The following is a 22899-nucleotide window of genomic DNA, read 5'->3' on the forward strand; positions in this document are numbered from 1 at the left end:
TGGTCTGCGGTTGTCAAGTTCTCTAAAATGAAGTTCGAGGTAGCTTATGGTAGAAACCTTTACATCAAATTCTCTTGCAAGAGCTCTGGTGGACATTCCTGCAGTCAGCAGGCCAAAATTAAAAAAGCTGATTTCCTTTTATGTCCAACAATAAATAAATGAAAAATATATTTAGTTTTTTTTGGACTGCTCAGAATACTTGCGGGACCAAACCAAATAGAACCCTGGTCTAGGGGTTGATTTGGCCAGACTTTTGTTGAAACGAGAAATTCCCCTGTCCTTCTGCAGAGGTGGAACTGTAGCGATATAGATAGACGATTCATCTTTATATCTGTGCCATTCGAGCGTGACCATGCTAAAATTCACTTTTGGCCACTTTGACCGAAGTGGAAGAGAGGCCCAACTCGGCGGAAAATCTGTCTCCCTCCAACATGTGGCGCTTTTTCGTTGTTTTGCCCATCAAGCAAGGAGTTTTTGAATGGAAGTCCAATAGAGCGTGTCGAATTTGTTAAAAAAAACATGAATGGCTTATTTGCTACGTGACGCTTATTTAATTGACTATAAGTTGTGTAATGCATAAGTTGTTACACGAGTGTACTGATATAAGTAGGATTCATGACATCCAAGCAACTTTGAGAGAAAAAAAAAAAAAAGTCTGGAGATGGCTATGCATATTCATGACATGACATAGCTCTCGATTGAATACAGGCGGTAGAAATCAACAATCATATTCGAATATATATATTTTTTAAAGTAATTAAAATAAATAAAGAAGGGCGCTGTCATTTAAAGGACTACAGTTCCCATGTGATAAAGTAAAAGTGTGTTTTACGTCATGACGTCCACACAACACACCCGCCCCGTGAAGGTTGCGGGGGTTTTGCGGTGACAGAACAGCTGCACACGCCATGTTCAGCGGAAACAAAAGGGACAAGTTCCACTGCTTGGTTGCCGGGTGAAATAAATAACATCGCTGGCTAGCTAGCTAAGTTTGATGAAAAAAGAAAAAACGAGTATGAGAAGGGAATTTTGGTGGGGGCTGAGTGGATTTGCTGGAGGTTGTTACAATGCCCTTGTAAGTATCTCTCTTGGACAGAATGCACTGAGTGTGTTTGGACAGGGGGTTGATTGGGCCTAACCGATGCGAGGTTGCCAGTCCATGTTTGCACAAAAAAAGAAAGAAAGAAAGAAGAGCTAGTAGGTTGTGTAGCGAGAAATGGCATTGAAACAAGATGGAACACGTTGTTTTTGAGTATTGGTTAAGCTAACGTTACTTAGGTCTGACAGTCGAGTCTAGAAATGTTTTAAAGAGGTATTGAACAGTTGCCAAACGGTATCAAGCTAGTTAGCTACATTTTGTAGTTTAGTAATGTTAACGTTAGCTAGTTAGCATAACAACGCTAGCTAACGTTAGTTATTTTCGCTAGCACGCCGCAATTCGGCACAGCAGTAAATGTAGCTATTTTGTGATCACACGTAGTACCCAACTAGTTACCAAATCACAATTGACTGCTAACTACGTGTGTTTACTAGTGTCCATGTTGTTGAAGTGTAAATGAATATCCGCAGAAGTAGTTAACTTAGTTAAATAGTCATCAGTGTACGTGACGGAACATTTGCAATATTTCATGTTGTCTGTAAGATGTAACGTTACTAGTTTTATAATCATTTTCTCAAACTAAACATGATCATATTCTTCAGGTAGACTACTTAAGTTACATCGTGTTTTTTGTTTTGTTGCCGTCTCTGACACGAACCTATAGCTGATGCCATCATAATTGCGAAGGACAAATCACGTTTTTGGGAGTCTTGAGTTCCTACTTTTGTTGTGCATTGTAATGGGACACAATAAGACATGTAAAACATAATCTTTTCGCCATTGCAATGTCATGTCAACATGAAACTGCGATATAGATAGATATTCATGATTTCCTTATTGGTGCTTTACACCCAAACACAGTCAAAAGACATTTGACTATAACGTATGAGGCATGAGAATAGACATACATGTTTTTACCCAAAGACCAACATTTTAGACGTATACCTTCTAACACATCCAAATAAACCACAGCAAGCAATGTAGCTATGTAAATCGGTGTAGAAATAAGCTAAAAGCACGCTCACTATGTGCTTTTTGATACCATGGAACACTTTCTGTACGGGTTATCAGGTATATTTTTATTGATATTCAAATCCTTTATTTGTTAATGCGTTTCTTTGGACAACACCAAGAGAAATTCCTAGTAACATTTGTTGCATGGCTATAAAGTCTTCTTATTCTGATCACAACCACGTCTGTCCTGTTTTCAGTCCGTCTACTAACCAGGTGTTGTTGGGTCGGGAGACACCCAAGCACTATGGGATCACGTCTCCTATCAGCCTGGCCCAAGCCAAGGAGGCTGACCTGGTCCTCACACACAGGCTGACTGAGGCCCTGAAACCATATGGGGTATTTGAAGAGGAGCTGGAACTACAGCGCAGGTAGGATGGTTGTCACTAGTTGGCTAAATTGTCATGTTAGAATGGACACAAGTTTCATCAAGGCCTATTAGGGGTGGTGGTTGGAGTAGGGTGAAGCCTATTAGGGGTGGTGGTGGTAGGATGAGGGCTATTAGGAGAAGTAGTGGTAGGATGAGGGCTATTAGAAGTAGTGGTGGTGGTAGGATGAGGGCTATTAGAAGTAGTGGTGGTGGTAGGATGAGGGCTATTAGAAGTAGTGGTGGTGGTAGGATGAGGGCTATTAGAAGTAGTGGTGGTGGTAGGATGAGGGCTATTAGGGGTGGTTGTGGTAGGATGAGGGCTATTAGGAGGAGAAGTGGTAGGATGAGGGCTATTAGGAGAAGTAGTGGTAGGATGAGGGCTATTAGGAGAAGTGGTGGTAGGATGAGGGCTATTAGGAGAAGTGGTGGTAGGATGAGGGCTATTAGGAGAAGTGGTGGTAGGATGAGGGCTATTAGGAGAAGTGGTGGTAGGATGAGGGCTATTAGGAGAAGGGGTGGTAGGATGAGGTCTATTAGGAGGAGAAGGGGTGGTAGGATGAGGCCTATTAGGAGGAGAAGGGGTGGTAGGATGAGGCCTATTAGGAGGAGAAGGGGTGGTAGGATGAGGCCTATTAGGAGGAGAAGGGGTGGTAGGATGAGGCAGGTTAGGAGAAGTAGTGGTGGTGGTAGGATGAGGCAGATTAGGAGAAGTGGTGGTGGTGGTAGGATGAGGCAGATTAGGAGTGGTGGTGGTAGGATGAGGGCTATTAGGAGAAGTGGTGGTAGGATGAGGGCTATTAGGAGAAGTGGTGGTAGGATGAGGGCTATTAGGAGAAGTGGTGGTAGGATGAGGCAGATTAGGAGAAGTAGTGGTAGGATGAGGCAGATTAGGAGAAGTAGTAGTAGTGGTGGTGGTAGGATGAGGCAGATTAGGAGTGGTGGTGGTAGGATGAGGGCTATTAGGAGAAGTGGTGGTAGGATGAGGCAGATTAGGAGAAGTAGTAGTGGTGGTGGTAGGATGAGGCAGATTAGGAGAAATAGTGGTAGGATGAGGCAGATTAGGAGAAGTAGTAGTGGTGGTGGTAGAATGAGGAAGATTAGGAGAGGTGGTGGTAGGATGAGGGCTATTAGGAGGAGAAGGGGTGGTAGGATGAGGGCTATTAGGAGGAGTAGTGGTGGTGGTAGGATGAGGCAGATTAGGAGAAGTAGTGGTGGTGGTAGGATGAGGCAGATTAGGAGAAGTAGTGGTGGTGGTAGGATGAGGCAGATTAGGAGAAGTAGTGGTGGTGGTAGGATGAGGCAGATTAGGAGAAGTAGTGGTGGTGGTAGGATGAGGCAGATTAGGAGAAGTAGTGGTGGTGGTAGGATGAGGCAGATTAGGAGAAGTAGTGGTGGTGGTAGGATGAGGCAGATTAGGAGGAGAAGTAGTGGTGGTGGTAGGATGAGGCAGATTAGGAGGAGAAGTAGTGGTGGTGGTAGGATGAGGCAGATTAGGAGGAGTAGTAGTGGTGGTGGTAGGATGAGGCAGATTAGGAGAAGTAGTAGTGGTGGTGGTAGGATGAGGCAGATTAGGAGAAGTAGTAGTAGTGGTGGTGGTAGGATGAGGCAGATTAGGAGAAGTAGTAGTAGTGGTGGTGGTAGGATGAGGCAGATTAGGAGAAGTAGTAGTAGTGGTGGTGGTAGGATGAGGCAGATTAGGAGAAGTAGTAGTAGTGGTGGTGGTAGGATGAGGCAGATTAGGAGAAGTAGTAGTGGTGGTGGTAGGATGAGGCAGATTAGGAGAAGTAGTAGTGGTGGTGGTAGGATGAGGCAGATTAGGAGAAGTAGTAGTGGTGGTGGTAGGATGAGGCAGATTAGGAGAAGTAGTAGTGGTGGTGGTGGTAGGATGAGGCAGATTAGGAGAAGTAGTAGTGGTGGTGGTGGTAGGATGAGGCAGATTAGGAGAAGTAGTGGTGGTGGTGGTAGGATGAGGCAGATTAGGAGAAGTAGTAGTGGTGGTGGTAGGATGAGGCAGATTAGGAGATAGTAGTGGTGGTGGTAGGATGAGGCAGATTAGGAGAAGTAGTGGTGGTGGTGGTAGGATGAGGCAGATTAGGAGAAGTAGTGGTGGTGGTAGGATGAGGCAGATTAGGAGCAGTAGTAGTGGTGGTGGTAGGATGAGGCAGATTAGGAGAAGTAGTAGTGGTGGTGGTAGGATGAGGCAGATTAGGAGAAGTAGTAGTGGTGGTGGTAGGATGAGGCAGATTAGGAGAAGTAGTAGTGGTGGTGGTAGGATGAGGCAGATTAGGAGAACTAGTGGTGGTGGTAGGATGAGGCAGATTAGGAGAAGTAGTGGTGGTGGTGGTAGGATGAGGCAGATTAGGAGAAGAAGTAGTGGTGGTGGTAGGATGAGGAAGATTAGGAGAAGTAGTGGTGGTGGTAGAATGAGGAAGATTAGGAGAGGTGGTGGTAGGATGAGGCCTATTAGGAGAAGTAGTGATGGTGGTAGGATGAGGCCTATTAGGGGTGGTGGTAGGATGAGGAGAATAATCACTTGATCCAATATCTTGCCAGTACATTAGCCAACTATTCTTGGCTGATGGGGTGGCAGGTAGCCTAGTGGTTAGAGCGTTGGACTAGTAACCGAAAGGTTGCAAGATCGAATCCCTGAGCTGACAAGGTAAAAATATGTCATTCTGCCCCTGAACAAGGTAGTTAAACCCACTGTTCCCCGGTAGGCCGTCATTGAAAATAAGAATTTGTTCTTAACTGACTTGCCTAGTTAAATATTTAAATAAATGTAAAATAAAAACATTCTTAGGTTGGTGTTTCAGTCAGTACTAGGTAGACTGTATTTGTGGTTATAAAGTGCTATACTTGTTTAGTTATGATTTTTTTTTTTTTATCTGAAAATACCAAAGACTTCCTCTAAATCGTGCCTCGTTTTCCATAGAATACACGTGTTGGGAAAACTGAACACACTGGTGAAGGAATGGATCCGTGACGTCAGTGAGACAAAGGTAGGCTTTTACTTCCTCCTCCTGACGGTTCTCTGCTACAGCAGGGGTCTGGTGATCAATGGCTTTGTCCAAAATGTTCCCTTTTTAGTGTACTACTTTTGACCAGGGTTTTGCACTATGACTGGAATAGGGTGCCATTTGGGACATGGATGATATTACAACAACAAGACAGTGTTGCCTACCACGATGCAGCAGGTTATAATGATTTGAATGTACAGTTTTTTGTTTTTTTGTCCTCCTAGAATCTGCCTGCCTCAGTGATAGAAACGGTTGGAGGGAAGATCTTCACATTTGGGTCCTACAGGTTAGGAGTCCACACTAAAGGTAATTATGTCGTCTTTAGGAGGGATACAGGTTATTGAGTTGTGGTTAACACATTTGGGTCCTACAGGTTAGGAGTCCACACTAAAGGTAATTATGTCGTCTTTAGGAGGGATACAGGTTATTGAGTTGTGGTTAACACATTTGGGTCCTACAGGTTAGGAGTCCACACTAAAGGTAATTATGTCGTCTTTAGGAGGGATACAGGTTATTGAGTTGTGGTTAACACATTTGGGTCCTACAGGTTAGGAGTCCACACTAAAGGTAATTATGTCGTCTCTAGGAGGGATACAGGTTATTGAGTTGTGGTTAACACATTTGGGTCCTACAGGTTAGGAGTCCACACTGAACTATTGTACGGTCAGCCTATTGTACGGTCAGCCTATTGTACGGTCAGCCTATTGTACGGTCAGCCTGATGTTGTCCTCTTATCTTAGGAGGACTTGTCCAATAGCAACAGTAGTTTTTGTTTTCAAAACATTTTCTCCTGTTTGGTTTTTAAAGTTCCTTTGAGATTCTCTTCGAATAGCACTGTATAATATACCAAATAATATACTATATAATACACTATAATATACTATATAATACGCTATATAATATACTTATTATACACAGCCTGGGCATACCGCACAGGTAAAAAAGGTAAACAAAGCTTCTTACCATCAAAATGAACTTTATTAAATGAATTGTTATGTCTTGTCCCTGTCCTTGTGTAGGTGCTGACATTGATGCCCTGTGTGTGGCTCCTCGGCATGTGGAGAGAACAGACTTCTTCTCCTCGTTCCTGGACAAGCTGAAGGAGCAGGAGGAGGTCAAAGATTTGAGGGTAGGTATCTGGACTATCTCAATTACATTGCCTTCATTCCTTGGGTCTTCTTTCCTCTTCTCAAAACCCATTTTTACCTCGATGAACTTCTACCCCTGCACATTGACTCGGTACCGGTACCCCCTATATATAGCCTCGTTATTCTATTGTTACTCTTTATTTTTTAGTTTATTAAATATTTTCTTAACTCTATTTCTTCAACTGCATTGTTGGTTAAGGGCTTGTAAGTAAGCATTTCACGGTATTCTGTGCATGTGACAAATGCTATTTGATGAGAAGGTAAGAGGCCCCGCCCCTCTGACCTTCTTATCCAATGGGTTTTGAGAAGGAGGCCAGAAGAGGACATGAGGAATTAAGGTAATGTAATTGCGATTCTTCCATGGTGTTGGTAGACTAGGAGGGGAAGATGTGAACCCGAAAGTTAACGAGGTGCAGACTGTTCGTCAACTCTTTTCTCTTTTTCCCAGGCTGTTGAGGAGGCGTTTGTCCCTGTGATAAAGCTGTCTTTCGACAGCATTGAGGTATGACATTTGAAAGTATTTATTGTTTATAATTTCATTATAGGCCTAAATGTGAAGTTGGTTCAAGTCATCAAATATGAATTGAGATTTGCTGTTTTTTTAAATGCCCATGAGTTTTGTGTATTTCTAGATTGATATCCTGTTTGCCCGGTTAGCGTTGCAAACCATCCCAGAGAATCTGGACCTCCGAGATGACGGGTTGCTGAAGAACCTTGACATCCGCTGCATAAGGAGTCTTAATGGTAACACAGCTCTTTATATCTCCTGAGCTCTGGTCCTGATGTGGTTCTGTTGGTAAAAGGGTGCAGCTGTCGTCAACAGTGTTGGTGCGATTATCGCTGGGGTCACATGGTAAAATGGATGTCGCTTTGGATAAAATCATCTGCTGCATGGTTTCTCCACTTCACTGTTGTTGATATCAGATCCATGTTAAAAACACAAGGCCTAACAATTGGTTGTTGGTTCACCTCTGACCCTACCTACACTTAGTTGAAAGCATCCGCTGTGTTGTAGATTTCAAGTAATCTGCATTGTCTATGTTGCCCCCCTCTCTGTCTCTATTGTGAGTGATAATGACTTGGAAGTTTTCTGTTTTCAGGTTGTAGAGTTACAGATGAAATCCTCCATCTTGTGCCCAACATTGAGAACTTCAGACTGACACTGAGGACCATCAAGCTGTGGGCTAAACGTGAGTTGGATCTGTATGGTGTTGTGTAGTGTCAAGCATAGGAATACAATCATTTGCCTTGGTGGAAACAACTGTTGAGTCGGCATCTCCTGTAAGCGTGTCTGTACTTGTGTGTTTTGAGTCGGTCCCTGTACTATATCAGTTTGTACATCTTGTTGTGTAACACTGTTCTGGCTAGGCAGGTGGGATTATCTCATTCTCACCTTGTCCTCTTCACACAAACAATCAACTAATGGCATGTCAACAAGCTTTGCCCAAACTGACAGCCTTCAGGTCCTATTCCCTAAACAGGATTAGCCTCTAAAATAAACTGAGTCATGGCATTTTTACACAGGACAGACCACGTCCCTCTTGGCCATAGTGAATTTGTTTGGCTTGCATACGCTGCCTGGCAACCAACTGTCCAATCATGTTTTGTCTTGTGGGAACACCTGCCGCGGAGTCACTCACTGGCTTGTATGATAGGTCAGGTGCATAACTAAGCCCAATCCAAAAACATCCCCAGACCCCCCCCCCCCCCCAACCCTTTGATCTTTAGAAACTAGATAGATGTAAGCTATATGGAATAAGCATTTCCAAGTTTATTGGGAGGCAAGGCAGAACCATCAAGGAATTGCCTTTTTAAATGACAAAATCAGCAAAATTACACTGGTGCCTTGTGGTCATTGACATAATGCCCTTATTAGGTCTTTGTTTCTCTCACCTGGACCAAATGGCTCAATTACCATCACGTGTGAATCTACTGGTATACTTTACCAGAAAATGTATCTACGACTCACTCACCTCTATCCTGCCGACTGGCATGTAGGGCAACAACAACATAGCTAATCTACAGTCTACAGCCATCTACAGTGCTGGACACGTCCTCTTCCAGGTCATAACATCTACAGTGCTATACACGTCCTCTTCCAGGTCATAACATCTACAGTGCTATACACGTCCTCTTCCAGGTCATAACATCTACAGTGCTGGACACGTCCTCTTCCAGGTCATAACATCTACAGTGCTATACACGTCCTCTTCCAGGTCATAACATCTACAGTGCTATACACGTCCTCTTCCAGGTCATAACATCTACAGTGCTATACACGTCCTCTTCCAGGTCATAACATCTACAGTGCTATCCACGTCCTCTTCCAGGTCATAACATCTACAGTGCTGGACACGTCCTCTTCCAGGTCATAACATCTACAGTGCTATACACGTCCTCTTCCAGGTCATAACATCTACAGTGCTGGACACGTCCTCTTCCAGGTCATAACATCTACAGTGCTATACACGTCCTCTTCCAGGTCATAACATCTACAGTGCTATACACGTCCTCTTCCAGGTCATAACATCTACAGTGCTGGACACGTCCTCTTCCAGGCCATAACATCTACAGTGCTGGACACGTCCTCTTCCAGGTCATAACATCTACAGTGCTATACACGTCCTGTTCCAGGTCATAACATCTACAGTGCTGGACACGTCCTCTTCCAGGTCATAACATCTACAGTGCTATACACGTCCTCTCCCAGGTCATAACATCTACAGTGCTGGACACGTCCTCTTCCAGGTCATAACATCTACAGTGCTGGACACGTCCTCTTCCAGGTCATAACATCTACAGTGCTAGACACGTCCTCTTCCAGGTCATAACATCTACAGTGCTATACACGTCCTCTTCCAGGTCATAACATCTACAGTGCTATACACGTCCTCTTCCAGGTCATAACATCTACAGTGCTATACACGTCCTCTTCCAAGTCATAACATCTACAGGGCTGGACACGTCCTCTTCCAGGTCATAACATCTACAGTGCTGGACACGTCCTCTTCCAGGTCATAACATCTACAGTGCTGGACACGTCCTCTTCCAGGTCATAACATCTACAGTGCTATACACGTCCTCTTCCAGGTCATAACATCTACAGGGCTGGACACGTCCTCTTCCAGGTCATAACATCTACAGTGCTGGACACGTCCTCCCCCAGGTCATAACATCTACAGTGCTGGACACGTCCTACCCCAGGTCATAACATCTACAGTGCTGGACACGTCCTACCCCAGGTCATAACATCTACAGGGCTGTACACGTCCTCTTCCAGGTCATAACATCTACAGGGCTGTACACGTCCTCTTCCAGGTCATAACATCTACAGGGCTGGACACGTCCTCCTCCAGGTCATAACATCTACAGGGCTGGACACGTCCTCCCCCAGGTCATAACATCTACAGGGCTGGACACGTCCTCTTCCAGGTCATAACATCTACAGTGCTATACACGTCCTCTTCCAGGTCATAACATCTACAGTAACATCCTGGGCTTCCTGGGTGGTGTGTCCTGGGCCATGCTGGTAGCCAGGACCTGCCAGCTCTACCCCAACGCTGTGGCCTCCACCCTCGTACACAAGTTCTTCCTCGTCTTCTCCAAATGGTAAGCAGTCTCTCTCCATTCGGATGTACTCTGTGACCTGTTTCTCATGGCCGTTTAGTTGTTCTGTCTTTTTTGAGGGAGATTTCTTTGTTTCTCTTTAGTGTGAAGTGTTTATGAACTGAGATTCTGTTAGAACATCCTTTCTACGTTGTCCTCACATTTTCTCACTCCTTGGTGCTTGTGGCAGCTCTATTGCTGCAGTTTTCCTTAGGAACATAGTGAAACAAGATGATGTCTAAAGGGGTGACTGACCTACTGGTATTACCTGGTCTGTATCGTCACACTAAACTTGAGTTTTATGCAGGGAATGGCCCAACCCTGTTCTCCTGAAGCAGCCAGAGGACTGCAACCTGAACCTACCAGTCTGGGACCCCAGGGTAATGTTGATCATAATGTTAAACCTGCCAGTCTGGGACCCCGGGGTAATGTTGATCATAATGTTAAACCTGCCAGTCTGGGACCCCGGGGTAATGTTGATCATAATGTTAAACCTGCCAGTCTGGGACCCCGGGGTAATGTTGATCATAATGTTAAACCTGCCAGTCTGGGACCCCGGGGTAATGTTGATCATAATGTTAAACCTGCCAGTCTGGGACCCCGGGGTAATGTTGATCATAATGTTAAACCTGCCAGTCTGGGACCCCGGGGTAATGTTGATCATAATGTTAAACCTGCCAGTCTGGGACCCCGGGGTAATGTTGATCATAATGTTAAACCTGCCAGTCTCGACCCCGGGGTAATGTTGATCATAACTACTACACGTGTTCATACTGATACTAGTCCGCTCCTGAGCAACACTGATACATCAAGGACTGTCATGAACTTAACTACCTCAAGCATTTTACTAGCAGAGCTGCCAAGTTAAGGAAAATACAATAAAAACAGGTAGTTATAAAACCCTGTTCCTCCAGGACATATCCCATGGTGTTAACCATTTAAAGTCTAGGGCCAGGGTTTTTTCCCCTGTAACATCAGTCCCACTTCTTTCATCTGTTCCGGTACAAACACAGTTGATTCACCTGCGTTAGATGCTTCATAACACTAATATCAAGGTAGTCACACACATTCTCAGAGTTCTATCGTACCAAGTGACCCCTTCTGCATGTAGTGGAGGGTTTTGATTGGCTCTGAGTGTCCTAACTGCTGTTCCAGGTGACCCCCAGTGACCGGTACCACCTGATGCCCATCATCACACCAGCCTACCCCCAGCAGAACTCCACCTACAACGTCTCTGCTTCTACACGTGCTGTCATGGTGGACGAGTTCAAACAGGGTCCGTAAAGCCGTCTCAAATTCTAACTTCAAACACAGACTTTTGCATCCACTCTTAGGTGTAGTCTCTCTGAAACTGGATGCTCTTAATACAACACCCTTCAGGCCAGAGTCCTAATTTTAAGAGACTTGAGCAAGAAACATACTCAAACATTCACATACATTATCCATTGATGTCAGAAAGGGAAGTTACATCAAATGTAAATTGTTTATTCCAATCTCGAGTAAATTCAGCCTCGTCGGGTGTCTTCTCAAGGGGTTCCTAACCTCTTACTTCATTGTAGCCTTGGATACGATGGCTCATCTGTAGTGTTTCCTTTGGTTCTCCTTCCGTTTTGGTAAACACCTTTTCCTTCCCTCTACAGGTCTGTCCATCACAGATGAAATTTTGCAGAGTAAAGCAGAGTGGTCCAAGCTATTTGAAGCACCAAACTTCTTTCAGAAATACAAGTATGTATTAAGCAGCTTATCCTGTGGGACACGCATGGTGAGACAAACCAACTATTTCAATAAAGATTTCGATTTTCAAAATACACCAACCACCTCACTCGCACCTTTTTCAGTAAATGTGAAGTTCTCTTGTTCCTCTCTGTATATGTAATCCACTCATTCAGTTGATTTATTTGTATTATTAAATAAACACTTCAGGCTTAGACTCAAAATATGCTTTATTCTGCCCTAAGCACCCTCTGATTCCCAAAACGATGATCGTAAAAACAAATCCAATGTGAATGTTATGCAGACCCTGAAGCCCAGTATAGTCACTGCTATTACCTACAGACTGTGCTTCTCTAATGTAAGCACAGCTCAATATTTGATGTTTGTATATTTTAATATCTTACTAAAGGTAGGTACTTCAGCTGTAAGGTTTTCTTATTATACTGTACATCTACTTCCCAAATAAAATGCTTTAGTTAAACATTTGCACTATGTATTTCTTGTTAGTCTTCATTTTGTAGATTTTTTTTTTTTCTTCTTATCAAGTTTTGATCATGACAAATCCGTAAATTGTAGCACAACATTAGCAGGAAGCCATGTGAAGAATACAAGATTTAAGTAATTGGATCTTCATTCTATACATGTGGGTACCACATCCCTTTTCACTTATCAGTTGTGCTCAATCTTGAAAATGTACTTGAATGTTGAAATCTGAAGTGGGGGGGGGAAAAGGTAAAAATGAAAAGATCATTTTGTTAATTGGTTTATCAGTAATATGCAAGAGCATGATGCTAGCCTTGGACAGTGGCAACAATTATGTTACTGAAGAGGCCTTGTCCTTGGAAGAGGGGACTTTCCTCCTTTTGCAGCCCCGATCAACATGTAGACCTATTTTCAGAATGCTGATCTTTTTGCTGCCCAGTCCCCTCCTTAAGTGTTCTAGATTGACTTGTGTTCCAATCCCCTTTCATTTACCAAAATCTTCTATTCCTGAGTCTCTCTATTTGAAATCAAATCCCCTCAAGTCTTTTGGGAAATCAGTTTGATCCAGTAACCCTTTCTTTTGACAGAGAAGTATCAGAACATGTTGATGTATTGCCTTAAGCACACCCTGGCTTAAGCACCTCTTCTCATCCTCTGGGTTGCTGACAGAGGAAAGGACAAAATGCACCAGCACATTCTGGACAGTCATTTGACAGCACTGGAGAGCCTGAAAAAATGGATACAATTAAAGTGATTTTAAAATAAATCCAGCCTATGGATTGGACTGCAGAGTTAGAGGAGAGGGTATATATCCAGCCTGTGGATTGGACTGCAGCTTTAGAGGAGACAGTATATATCCAGCCTGTGGATTGGACCGGTGCATTAGAGGAGACAGATGTTAGTATGTTTTGATTGTTATCCAGGTTAGATGAACATATTTCAGAATCAGACCATCCTGCTGATCTGGCTGGCACCCTGCTGATTACTGCACTGCTTTCTCTGTACTGTTGTTGTTTGAATAAATCAATCATTTGTCCTGGGCTCAGACCTTTTATTTTCAACGTGGCCTGAAAATGAAATATCTATCCTTTCCATTCATCTGCTTGGCAATGTAATCCTATTTGTAATATTCTAACCTCATGGGAAATGATCAGAACAAGCTCCAGTGATTGGACTAACAGTGAGGTAGTGTGGTTTTCAACAGGTGCAAGGCAGAGCATACAGTATGCTTGGTGCTACTGCGATAACTGCATGGAGATTGTACATGTAGGCAGACAAGAAATGTAAGTGAATACTTTTGTACAGTTAGTGTAATAATAGTGACTCTCAGTACACTTGAATATTGTGGAAGATATATTTTACACTAAATTAGGTTCGTTCTCAGTTGACGTGAAGAGGGTTTGGTGAATGAATTGTCTTGGTAGAGTGATTGGTTTTCTCTGGCTAGTTGGATTTGCTATGGAGCGTTTAACTGTTACTGTGACATGTTTGTGTAAAAGACGACTGCATGTTCAGTTTAGGACAATGTAGTTTGCCTTTTAACACAGACGTTGGTAATTATTTGTAGTTTTTGGCTGTTTTAGTTTGATAGAAGTGTGTTTATAAAGAAAACTATTTCCATGACCTGCTGTACGGTGGTGGCGAGGACTGGGTGATCTGGTCCGGGCCTCTCTGCCTGGGGCTCTGCTCTCCTAGCCTGGGGCTCTCCTAGCCTGGGGCTCTCCTAGCCTGGGTTCGTTGCCTGGCTGCTGTCTTTAGGGTGTAATGGTAATGTTCTTTCTCTTATGTTCCAAGGCATTATATTGTGTTGCTAGCAAGCGCCCCCACTGAGAAGCAGCACTTGGAGTGGTGAGTACTGACTGTGGGTGGGGGGGGGGGGGGCTGGAAAAACCTTTGGATGAGATTATAATACTGACTGAATGAATGAGGGTGGAGACATGGTGTATTACATTTGAGTCAATTTCAATGTTACTCTTTAAAGCCTTTATTCGCCTACTGTCGGGGAATACATTAGGAAAAGTGCTGTTTTTCTCTGTCCTGGCAGGGTCGGTCTGGTTGAGTCTAAGATCAGGATCTTAGTAGGAAACCTGGAGAAGAATGAGTTCATAACGCTGGCCCATGTCAACCCCCAGTCCTTCCCTGGACCCAAGGAAAGCAGGGAGAAGTGAGTATATTATGCAAGGTTGTAGTAAGCTCTTAATGGACTATTTCTCACCTGTCTTGTCTTTTCCAGAGAGGAGGTCAGCACCATGTGGGTGATAGGAGTCATCTTTAAGAAGATGGAGGCATCAGAGAACCTCAACGTTGACCTGACCATTGACATCCAGTCCTTTACTGACACAGGTATAAAATCACCTCATTCAACTCAGGATGTAGAATTTGAAAACGACATTTGTCATGTTTTCTGCATTTGTATCTAGTTCTATTATTTGACACAAACTAGCGTGCTAATGTTATATTAAAAAGTGATTTTATATTTTCTAAATGCTTCCTGCAGTGTACCGGCAGGCGATGAACAGCAAGATGTTTGAGGCGGACATGAAGATCCAGGCCATGCATGTGAAGAGGAGACAACTTCACCAGCTACTGCCCAACCTGGTCATGCCCAAACGCAGGAAGGTACGACAGCCTTCCTACTGAGGCTACATGTCATTTCATTAGTTAGTCTGCTCCTTGTTAACGTTTGTATGTGCATCTGCAGCATCTATAGAGGTGTAACACTCATTTATAGTGTTTTTATATTCTGCTTTTCACACAGTCTCTTAGCTGACTGGATTGCTTGCTTGCGGTATTGAGTTGTAACCAGTGTCATTTTGTTCTGTCCTCCAGCACTCGACAGAGGGGCTTCGTCAGATGAATGACAGTAGTCTGGACCTTTCGCTGGACAGTGACAACAGTATGTCAGTGCCGTCCCCCACGGCCGTGCCAGCCACTGTGCCCACGTCGACCCCAGTGAAGTGTGGCCCACTAGGTCCCCCTCCAAGTCCCATCGCGGCTGCAGCCAGCCAGCCTGAGGCCCCAGCTGTGAAGAGACCTGGCTCCCCTATGCAGGAAGAGAGGAAGAGGTTCAAATCAGATGCTGAGGTATTCAATCTTTATTGTCCCAGTAGAGAAATTCCCTTTTCATTGTGTAGCCAGGAGTTTACAGATAATATTGTAAACTGTATACGCTTGCGTCCCACCTATTCAACAGCCAGTGGAATCGCGTGGCGCGAAATACAAATACCTCATAAATGCTATAACTTCAATTTCTCAAACATATGACTATTTTACACCATTTTAAAGACAAGACTCTCGTTAATCTAACCACATTGTCCGATTTCAAAAAGGCTTTACAGCGAAAGCAAAACATTAGATTATGTCAGGAGAGTACCCTGCCAAAAATAATCACACAGCCATTTTCAAAGCAAGCATAAATGTCACAAAAACCAAAACCACAGCTAAATGCAGCACTAACCTTTGATGATCTTCATCAGATGACACTCCTAGGACATTATGTTATACAATACATGCATGTTTTGTTCAATCAAGTTCATATTTATATAAAAAAACTGCTTTTTACATTAGCATGTGATGTTCAGAACTAGCATACCCACCGCAAACTTCTGGTGAATTTACTAAATTACTCACGATTAACGTTCACAAAATACATAACAATTATTTAAAAAATTATAGATACAGAACTCCTTTGCAATCACAGTGTCAGATTTTAAAATAGCTTTTCGGCGAAAGCACATTTTGCAATATTCCGAGTAGATAGCCCGGCCATCACGGCTAGCTAATTTGACACCCACCAAGTTTGGCCCTCACCAAACTCAGATTTACTATAAGAAAAATTGGACTACCTTTGCTGTTCTTCGTCAGAATGCACTCCCAGGACTTCTACTTCAACAACAAATGTTGTTTTGGTTCCAAATAATCCATAGTTATATTCAAATAGCTCCGTTTTGTTCGTGCGTTCAGGTCAGTATTCGAAGGGTGACGCGCGAGCGCATTTCGTGACAAAATATTTCAAAATATTCCATTACCGTACTTCGAAGCATGTCAAACGCTGTTTAAAATAAATTTTTATGCTATTTTTCTCGTAAAATAGCGATAATATTTTAACCGGGCGATGTTGTATTCATTCAAAGACTGAAAGAAAAACATGGAGTCGTCTCATGGACGCGCATCTCCAGTGTCATTGTTCCCTGCCTGATCACTCACAAAAACTCCTGCTGTTTTTCGCCCAGAGACTGCAGAGACGTCATTCCACTTTCTGGCGCCTTCTGAGAGCCAATGGAATCCTTAGAATATGTCACGTTACAGCAGAGATGCTGTATTTTTGATAGAGATGCCACAGAAGGAGAACAAATTGCCAGACAGGGCACTTCCTGTATGGAATCTTCTCAGGTTTTGGCCTGCCATATGAGTTCTGTTATACTCACAGACACCATTCAAACAGTTTTAGAAACTTTAGGGTGTTTTCTAACCAAATCTACTAATTATATGCATATTCCTGTTTCTGGGCAAGAGTAGTAACCAGTTTAAATCGGGTACGTTTTTTATCCGGCCGTGCAAATACTGCCCCCTAGCCCCAACAGGTTAAGGACACCTCTCTTCTGTCTACAGATCTGTCACTTATTTCTGGCATAGTGGGCGGTGTTGGGATAAAACTTTTTTTTTTCAACGAAAGTAACACTATATATTACCTTCCGTTACCTTCATTAAAGAAATCTGTTTGTTTGACTGTCAGGAGGAGCAAGGACGAGCTACCAAAGATAGTCTACTTACTAGGCGGCAGGTAGCCTAGTGGTTAGAGCGTTGGACCAGTAACCTAAAGGTTGCTAGATGAAATCCCAGAGCTGACAAGGTAAAAATATGTCGTTTTGCCCCTGAACAAGGCAGTTAACCCACTGTTCCCCCGGTAGGCCGTCATTGTAAATAAGAATTTGTTGGTAACTGACTTGCCTAGTTAAATAAAGGTTAACCTCTTACATCTAGAACACCGCTCCAATATCCAATGATAGGGCGTGGCGCGAATTACAAATACCTCAAAAATCCCCAAACTTCAATTTTTCAAACATATGACTATTTTACACCATTTTAAAGACAAGACTCTCCTTTATCTAACCACATTGTCCGATTTCAAAAAGGCTTTACAACGAAAGCAAAACATTAGATTGTCAGGAGAGTACCCAGCCAGAAATAATCACACACCCATTTTTCAAGCTAGCATATAATGTCACAAAAACCAAAACCACAGCTAAATGCAGCACTAACCTTTGATGATCTTCATCAGATGACACTCCTAGGACATTATGTTATACAATACATGCATGTTTTGTTCAATCAAGTTCATATTTATATCAAAAAACAGCTTTTTACATTAGCATGTGACGTTCAGAACTAGCATACCCACCGAAACTTCCGGTGAATTTACTAAATTACGATAAACGTTCACAAAAAACATAACAATTATTTTAAGAATTATAGATACAGAACTCCTTTATGCAATCGCTATGTCCGATTTTTAAAATAGCTTTTCGGTGAAAGCACATTTTGCAATATTCTGGGTAGATAGCCCGGCCATCATGGCTAGCTATTTTGACACCCACCAAGTTTGGCACTCACCAAACTCAGATTTACTATAAGAAAAATTGGATTACCTTTGCTGTTCTTCTTCAGAATGCACTCCCAGGACTTCTAGTTTACACCCAATGTTGTTTTGGTTCCAAATAATCCATAGTTATATCCAAATAGCGGCGTTTTGTTCTTGCGTTCAAGACACTATCCGAAGGGTGACGCGCCGGCGCGTATCCTGACAAAAAAATTCAAAATATTCCATTACCGTACTTCGAAGCATGTCAAACGCTGTTTTAAATCAATTTTTATGCAATTTTTCTCGTAAAATAGCGATAATATTCTGACCGGGAGACGTCGTTTTCGTTCAAAGACTGAAAATGTAAAATGGACTCTTCACGTGCATGCGAGCGCCCGTTTCATTGTTCTCAGATCGACCACTATCCAAATGCGCTACTGTTTTTCGCCCAGGGACTGCAGAGTCATCATTCCCCGTTCTGGCGCCTTCTGAGAGCCTATGGGAGTCTTAGAAAATGTCACGTTACAGCAGAGATCCTCTGTTTTCGATAAAGAGGCTATAGAAGGCCAAGAAATGGTCAGAGAGGGCACTTCCTGTTTAGAATCTTCTCAGGTTTTGGCCTGCCATATGAGTTCTGTTATACTCACAGACACCATTCAAACAGTTTTAGAAACTTTAGGGTGTTTTCTATCCAAATCAAACAATTATATGCATATTCTAGTTTCTGGGCAGGAGTAATAACCAGATTAAATCGGGTACGTTTTTTATCCGGCCGTGAAAATACTTCCCCCTATCCTGAACAGGTTAAATAAAAAAACGACTATCTCTGGTTTGATCACTAGTTCATCCTCCTCTGTGGCACTGCTTTCCTGTGCTGCTGAATTAGCCAGGTACACTGCGAGACAAACATATGTTCCCCCCCAAAAAACATTCATTCAAGTTCTGGTTATAGACCGCACCTACACAGACCCATGGAGATGTATAGAGGAGACACCTCCCACTAGACGGGGTAGTCCTCTGTGGGCTTTGCGATCACAGAAGCGATCAATGGCAAAGATCAGAAGTGCACCCTCTATACATTTCTATTGGACAGCAGCTGTCATGGCGTTTCCCTAAACAGCTTTTCTACGCTCGCATGAGAACTAAATGAGGAAACGAGATATGATTGTGAAAGTAACCACGCTAGTAACTGTAATAATTGACCCAATTTAAAAAGTAAACCGTTACTTAACTCCGTTACTCATATAAAGTCATCTGAATACGTAACGCGTTACCCTCCAACACTGATCCATTTATTGATCTGCTCAATATTCTTAACTGATAAACTTCTCTTCCTTTGTAGGATTCAGCCGGTGAGAAAAAGCTTTCAGGAGACACAGTCCCCACAAGCCTGACCCCCTCTCCTCTGCCCACCATGGGCCCCCCAGCGGCCCCCCAGACCTCTCGCCAGGAGATGCTGGAGGAGGAGGACCCTTCCCCAGTCCCAGAGACTAGGACATCAGAGGATGGTGCAGCTGCTAGAGAGGGAGAGGAGTGCACCACTGTGGAGGCACAGGTACCCTAACAAGCTTATCCATAGTGTCACATCATCATGTATAAATATAATCATTGTTGTATTCTGTATTTTCAGAATATGTTTGGCTACATGTTGATGATATTATAAGAAGCAGATATTTTTTTATTAATGCTAGATTTAGAAGAGTCAGATGAACATGGTTAGATAGTTGTGTTAAACTGTTCTGTGGGTCCTGCTGTTCCCAGGTCAATGAGGACAGTATGTCTGAGGAGATACCTGCTTCTGAAGGGGAAGTCAAGATGGAGGCAGATATTAAGGTATCAATGCACTCTTTCTATTTATCTGTCTGCCTCTCTGTCTTCTCTCTTTCTGTCTTCTCTCTCTCTCTGTCTTCTCTTTCTGTTTCTCTCTCTCTCTCTCTCTCTCTGTTTCTCTCTTTCTCTCTCTGTTTCTCTCTCTCTCTCTCTGTTTCTCTCTCTCTCTCTCTGTTTCTCTCTCTCTCTCTGTTTCTGTCTGTTTCACTCACTCACTCTCTCTGACTCACTCACTCACTCACTCACTCACTCACTCACTCACTCACTCACTCATAATTCCTGTCTGAAAAGTGTACAGGTCATTTTCTATATGGTTTGTATTTCCAGTAGAGTGGAATTGGGTTGGCTGTTTGTTGTTAGTTTTGCAGCCAAACTACAACTTCATTATCTTACTCTTCCCTCAGCGAATGGTCAGTGCGGACCTGTCTGACGTGCCCCTCCTGCCAGCCAACCCAATTCCAGTGGTGAAGAACTCTATCAAGCTTCGCCTCAGCAGGTAGGAGGGAGGACAGACAGACGCCTCTACTCGCCTCCCCGGCCCCCCCTACCCTGAACTCTACTGTGGATGTCCTAAGACATTCTCAGTCTGCCACGGAATGCCCACAGTGCTGCAGATAAAGACACAGACAGGCGACTAGACAGACAGACGGCACTCTTTTCAACCAGGGACATTGTCAGTTGACATGCAGGACGTAGCTGCAACTGTCTCCACAAGAGGGCGATGTTGCTCCTCTGCTGAATTCTCCTAGGTGGCTTCCAACCTATACCTTACTGGTTAAAGGGTAGAAGTTGTCCCATAGACACAGATCTAGGATCAGCGCACCTTCCGCTGAGTCTTAGTAAAACACAAAACGGACCCTAGATCAACATGTCGAGGCATCTTCATCCTACTCCTTCCAGAGCTGCTGGTTACCAGGAATAAACAACGTGGCACAAAGATGTCGTCATTCCTGTGCAAGCAGACATGTGTTCTGTGCGTGTACGTGGATGCTCATTGGTTCTCTCTTCTTCTCTCCTCATTGTGTTGTCCAGAGAACAGACGATGACGGAACAAGCTCTGTTGACTAATGATGTTGGGATTTCTTTGTCCCGGTGGTTTACGGTGTGTGCGTGAGTGAAGCACCTTGGTATGATGTCAAAACGTACTTTGAGTAATACAGAGAAGAGCAGAACGGAAAATGAAGATTGGGTCAGTGGTGTTAGATGTCTTCCTGTTACTGTTGTGATATACTGTAGTGTATAACAGATGACAGGTTATGGCTGCGTCAAAGGTAGTACACTAAAGGGAATAGGGTGCCGTTTGGGACACCCAAGCTAATCACTGTCAGTCAGTCAACTGTTGGGATGTGAGGTGGCCTTGGGGTTGTATGGAGATGTATAGAAAAGGGTATGAGCGTGTTTGGGATGCATCAAAAAGACATGGACACAGTCAGACACATGCAGCTAACGCTTGCTAAAGGAACTAGCTCAGGTTTAAGTACCGCTTGCTAAAGGAACTAGCTCAGGTTTGAGTACATACACAACACAATAACTTTGACCAAAAAAGCTCACAACTTCTGTGGGAACAGAATAGCTTAGTCTCTTCAGGAGAGTTTCATGTTTTATTAGTCGTATGTACAGGATACACCTGGAAAACATCGTCTGACGAAATACTAACTGGTTCCTTCTGGACAATGCAACAATAATAAGAACAAATAAAAGATAAGAATAGGAACATGAAGTAAATGTCTCGGTAGAATAGAATAAACCATTTTTTTTTATTTTTTTTTAATCATAAGTATAATAACAGGAAGTCACAATTTCTAGTACAATATTTGGACAGGGTAGGATAGTCAATAGCGATACAGGTCTATAATCTAGAGATGACAAGGAGTTAAGAGTTGAGTTCTACAGGAATGTTCAGATTATATCAGATGAATGCTACAGGAAAATATGGTAGTAGAGTGCTATGGCTGGCAAATTGAGTGGAGAAGTGGTCTGGTGTCTGAGTAGACCATTTAGTTATATATATATATGCATAGAATTAGAATGAATAGAACGGGCGTAGTACCTCTGACCATTCTATTCATTCCGATTCTATGTTTACATGCATTGTACAGTAACTGTTAGTGTCGTGTACCAAAAACATTAAAATGATGAAAAACAATGCTTTTTCTTTTGCGTGGAACATTAAAGACTTGAGCTTTCGCATTGATGGATTATTTGAATGTTGCATAAAGTGGTTGCGATTTTGAATAGAAATATAATTACTCAACCATCACGCAGAAGGTTAAGAGCACCAATGTTCTTTGTTGGCTATTCATTTCTGATTTACTAGGTCATAACATAATTGGAATTTGCAAGAATAGTCAACGGGTTGAAAACTTGATAGTATTGTTAGAGGACGACGCAACAGTTATTTTGATTCACAGTTTTTTTGAAAAGTTTTAAAACGATGTGTACTGAATTTTCACTTTGTCAGTATTTTGTTGATGTATTAACAAAATGTAGCTTTTGTCTCGATTGTTTTGTGCTAATTGTGTGGGACTCGTATGTTAACGATGAATCTGAATTTAGACCACTGTCAACCTATGGTGCGTTAATCTACATGAATAGATCATTTTCTTCAATGATGAAACATTATTTCCCGTTCTTACAATGCTCTTTTTCAGTTCAAAGTTTTTTCTTAGGTGTGTTTGTAAGGACGAGGTATTGTACTTTTTTTCCCTCAAAAATAAAGCTCTACGTTGTTGCAAAGATGCATTGGTCTTATGTTCTTGTTCGAAGTACCCCACCATCGCGAACAAAAATAGTGAGCACTTCCAAAACAGCGACATAACGCCACATCGGACTCTTACCCCCCGCTGCGGCTTCCCAACACCACGGGTCAACGAGTCATCGGTTTTCGTTCTTTCATTTGTGCCGAAGGATCGTCGTGGTGCCGAAGGAGCCTCGTGGTGCCGTAGGAGATGGTTCAAATTACTTTGGCAGTGCTTACATCAGATGTTTCATCACATTTTTGAATAATTGCTGGTGGTTTTGACATTTTCATTACTATTTAA

At 43.0% G+C, this 22899-nt stretch overlaps 1 protein-coding gene across 1 annotated transcript; it reads left to right on the plus strand.

Annotated features, from left to right (window-relative positions):
* The first annotated feature begins 843 nt into the window (after window positions 1-843).
* Window positions 844-22598, plus strand: papola (poly(A) polymerase alpha). Its single transcript, XM_045695571.1, has 20 exons — window positions 844-1075; window positions 2311-2481; window positions 5413-5479; window positions 5722-5803; window positions 6517-6626; window positions 7094-7147; window positions 7278-7389; window positions 7746-7835; window positions 10116-10254; window positions 10559-10631; window positions 11407-11527; window positions 11892-11976; window positions 14242-14295; window positions 14492-14611; window positions 14681-14790; window positions 14945-15066; window positions 15277-15531; window positions 19371-19583; window positions 19790-19861; window positions 20263-22598. Exons 1-20 carry the CDS (start codon window positions 1068-1070, stop codon window positions 20356-20358), a joined length of 2154 nt encoding a protein of 717 aa, XP_045551527.1. The 5' UTR covers window positions 844-1067; the 3' UTR covers window positions 20359-22598.
* The last annotated feature ends 301 nt before the right edge of the window (window positions 22599-22899 follow it).

This window comes from Salmo salar, chromosome ssa15 (genome assembly GCF_905237065.1).
Source record: "Salmo salar chromosome ssa15, Ssal_v3.1, whole genome shotgun sequence".
Taxonomy (NCBI): Eukaryota; Metazoa; Chordata; class Actinopteri; order Salmoniformes; family Salmonidae; genus Salmo; species Salmo salar.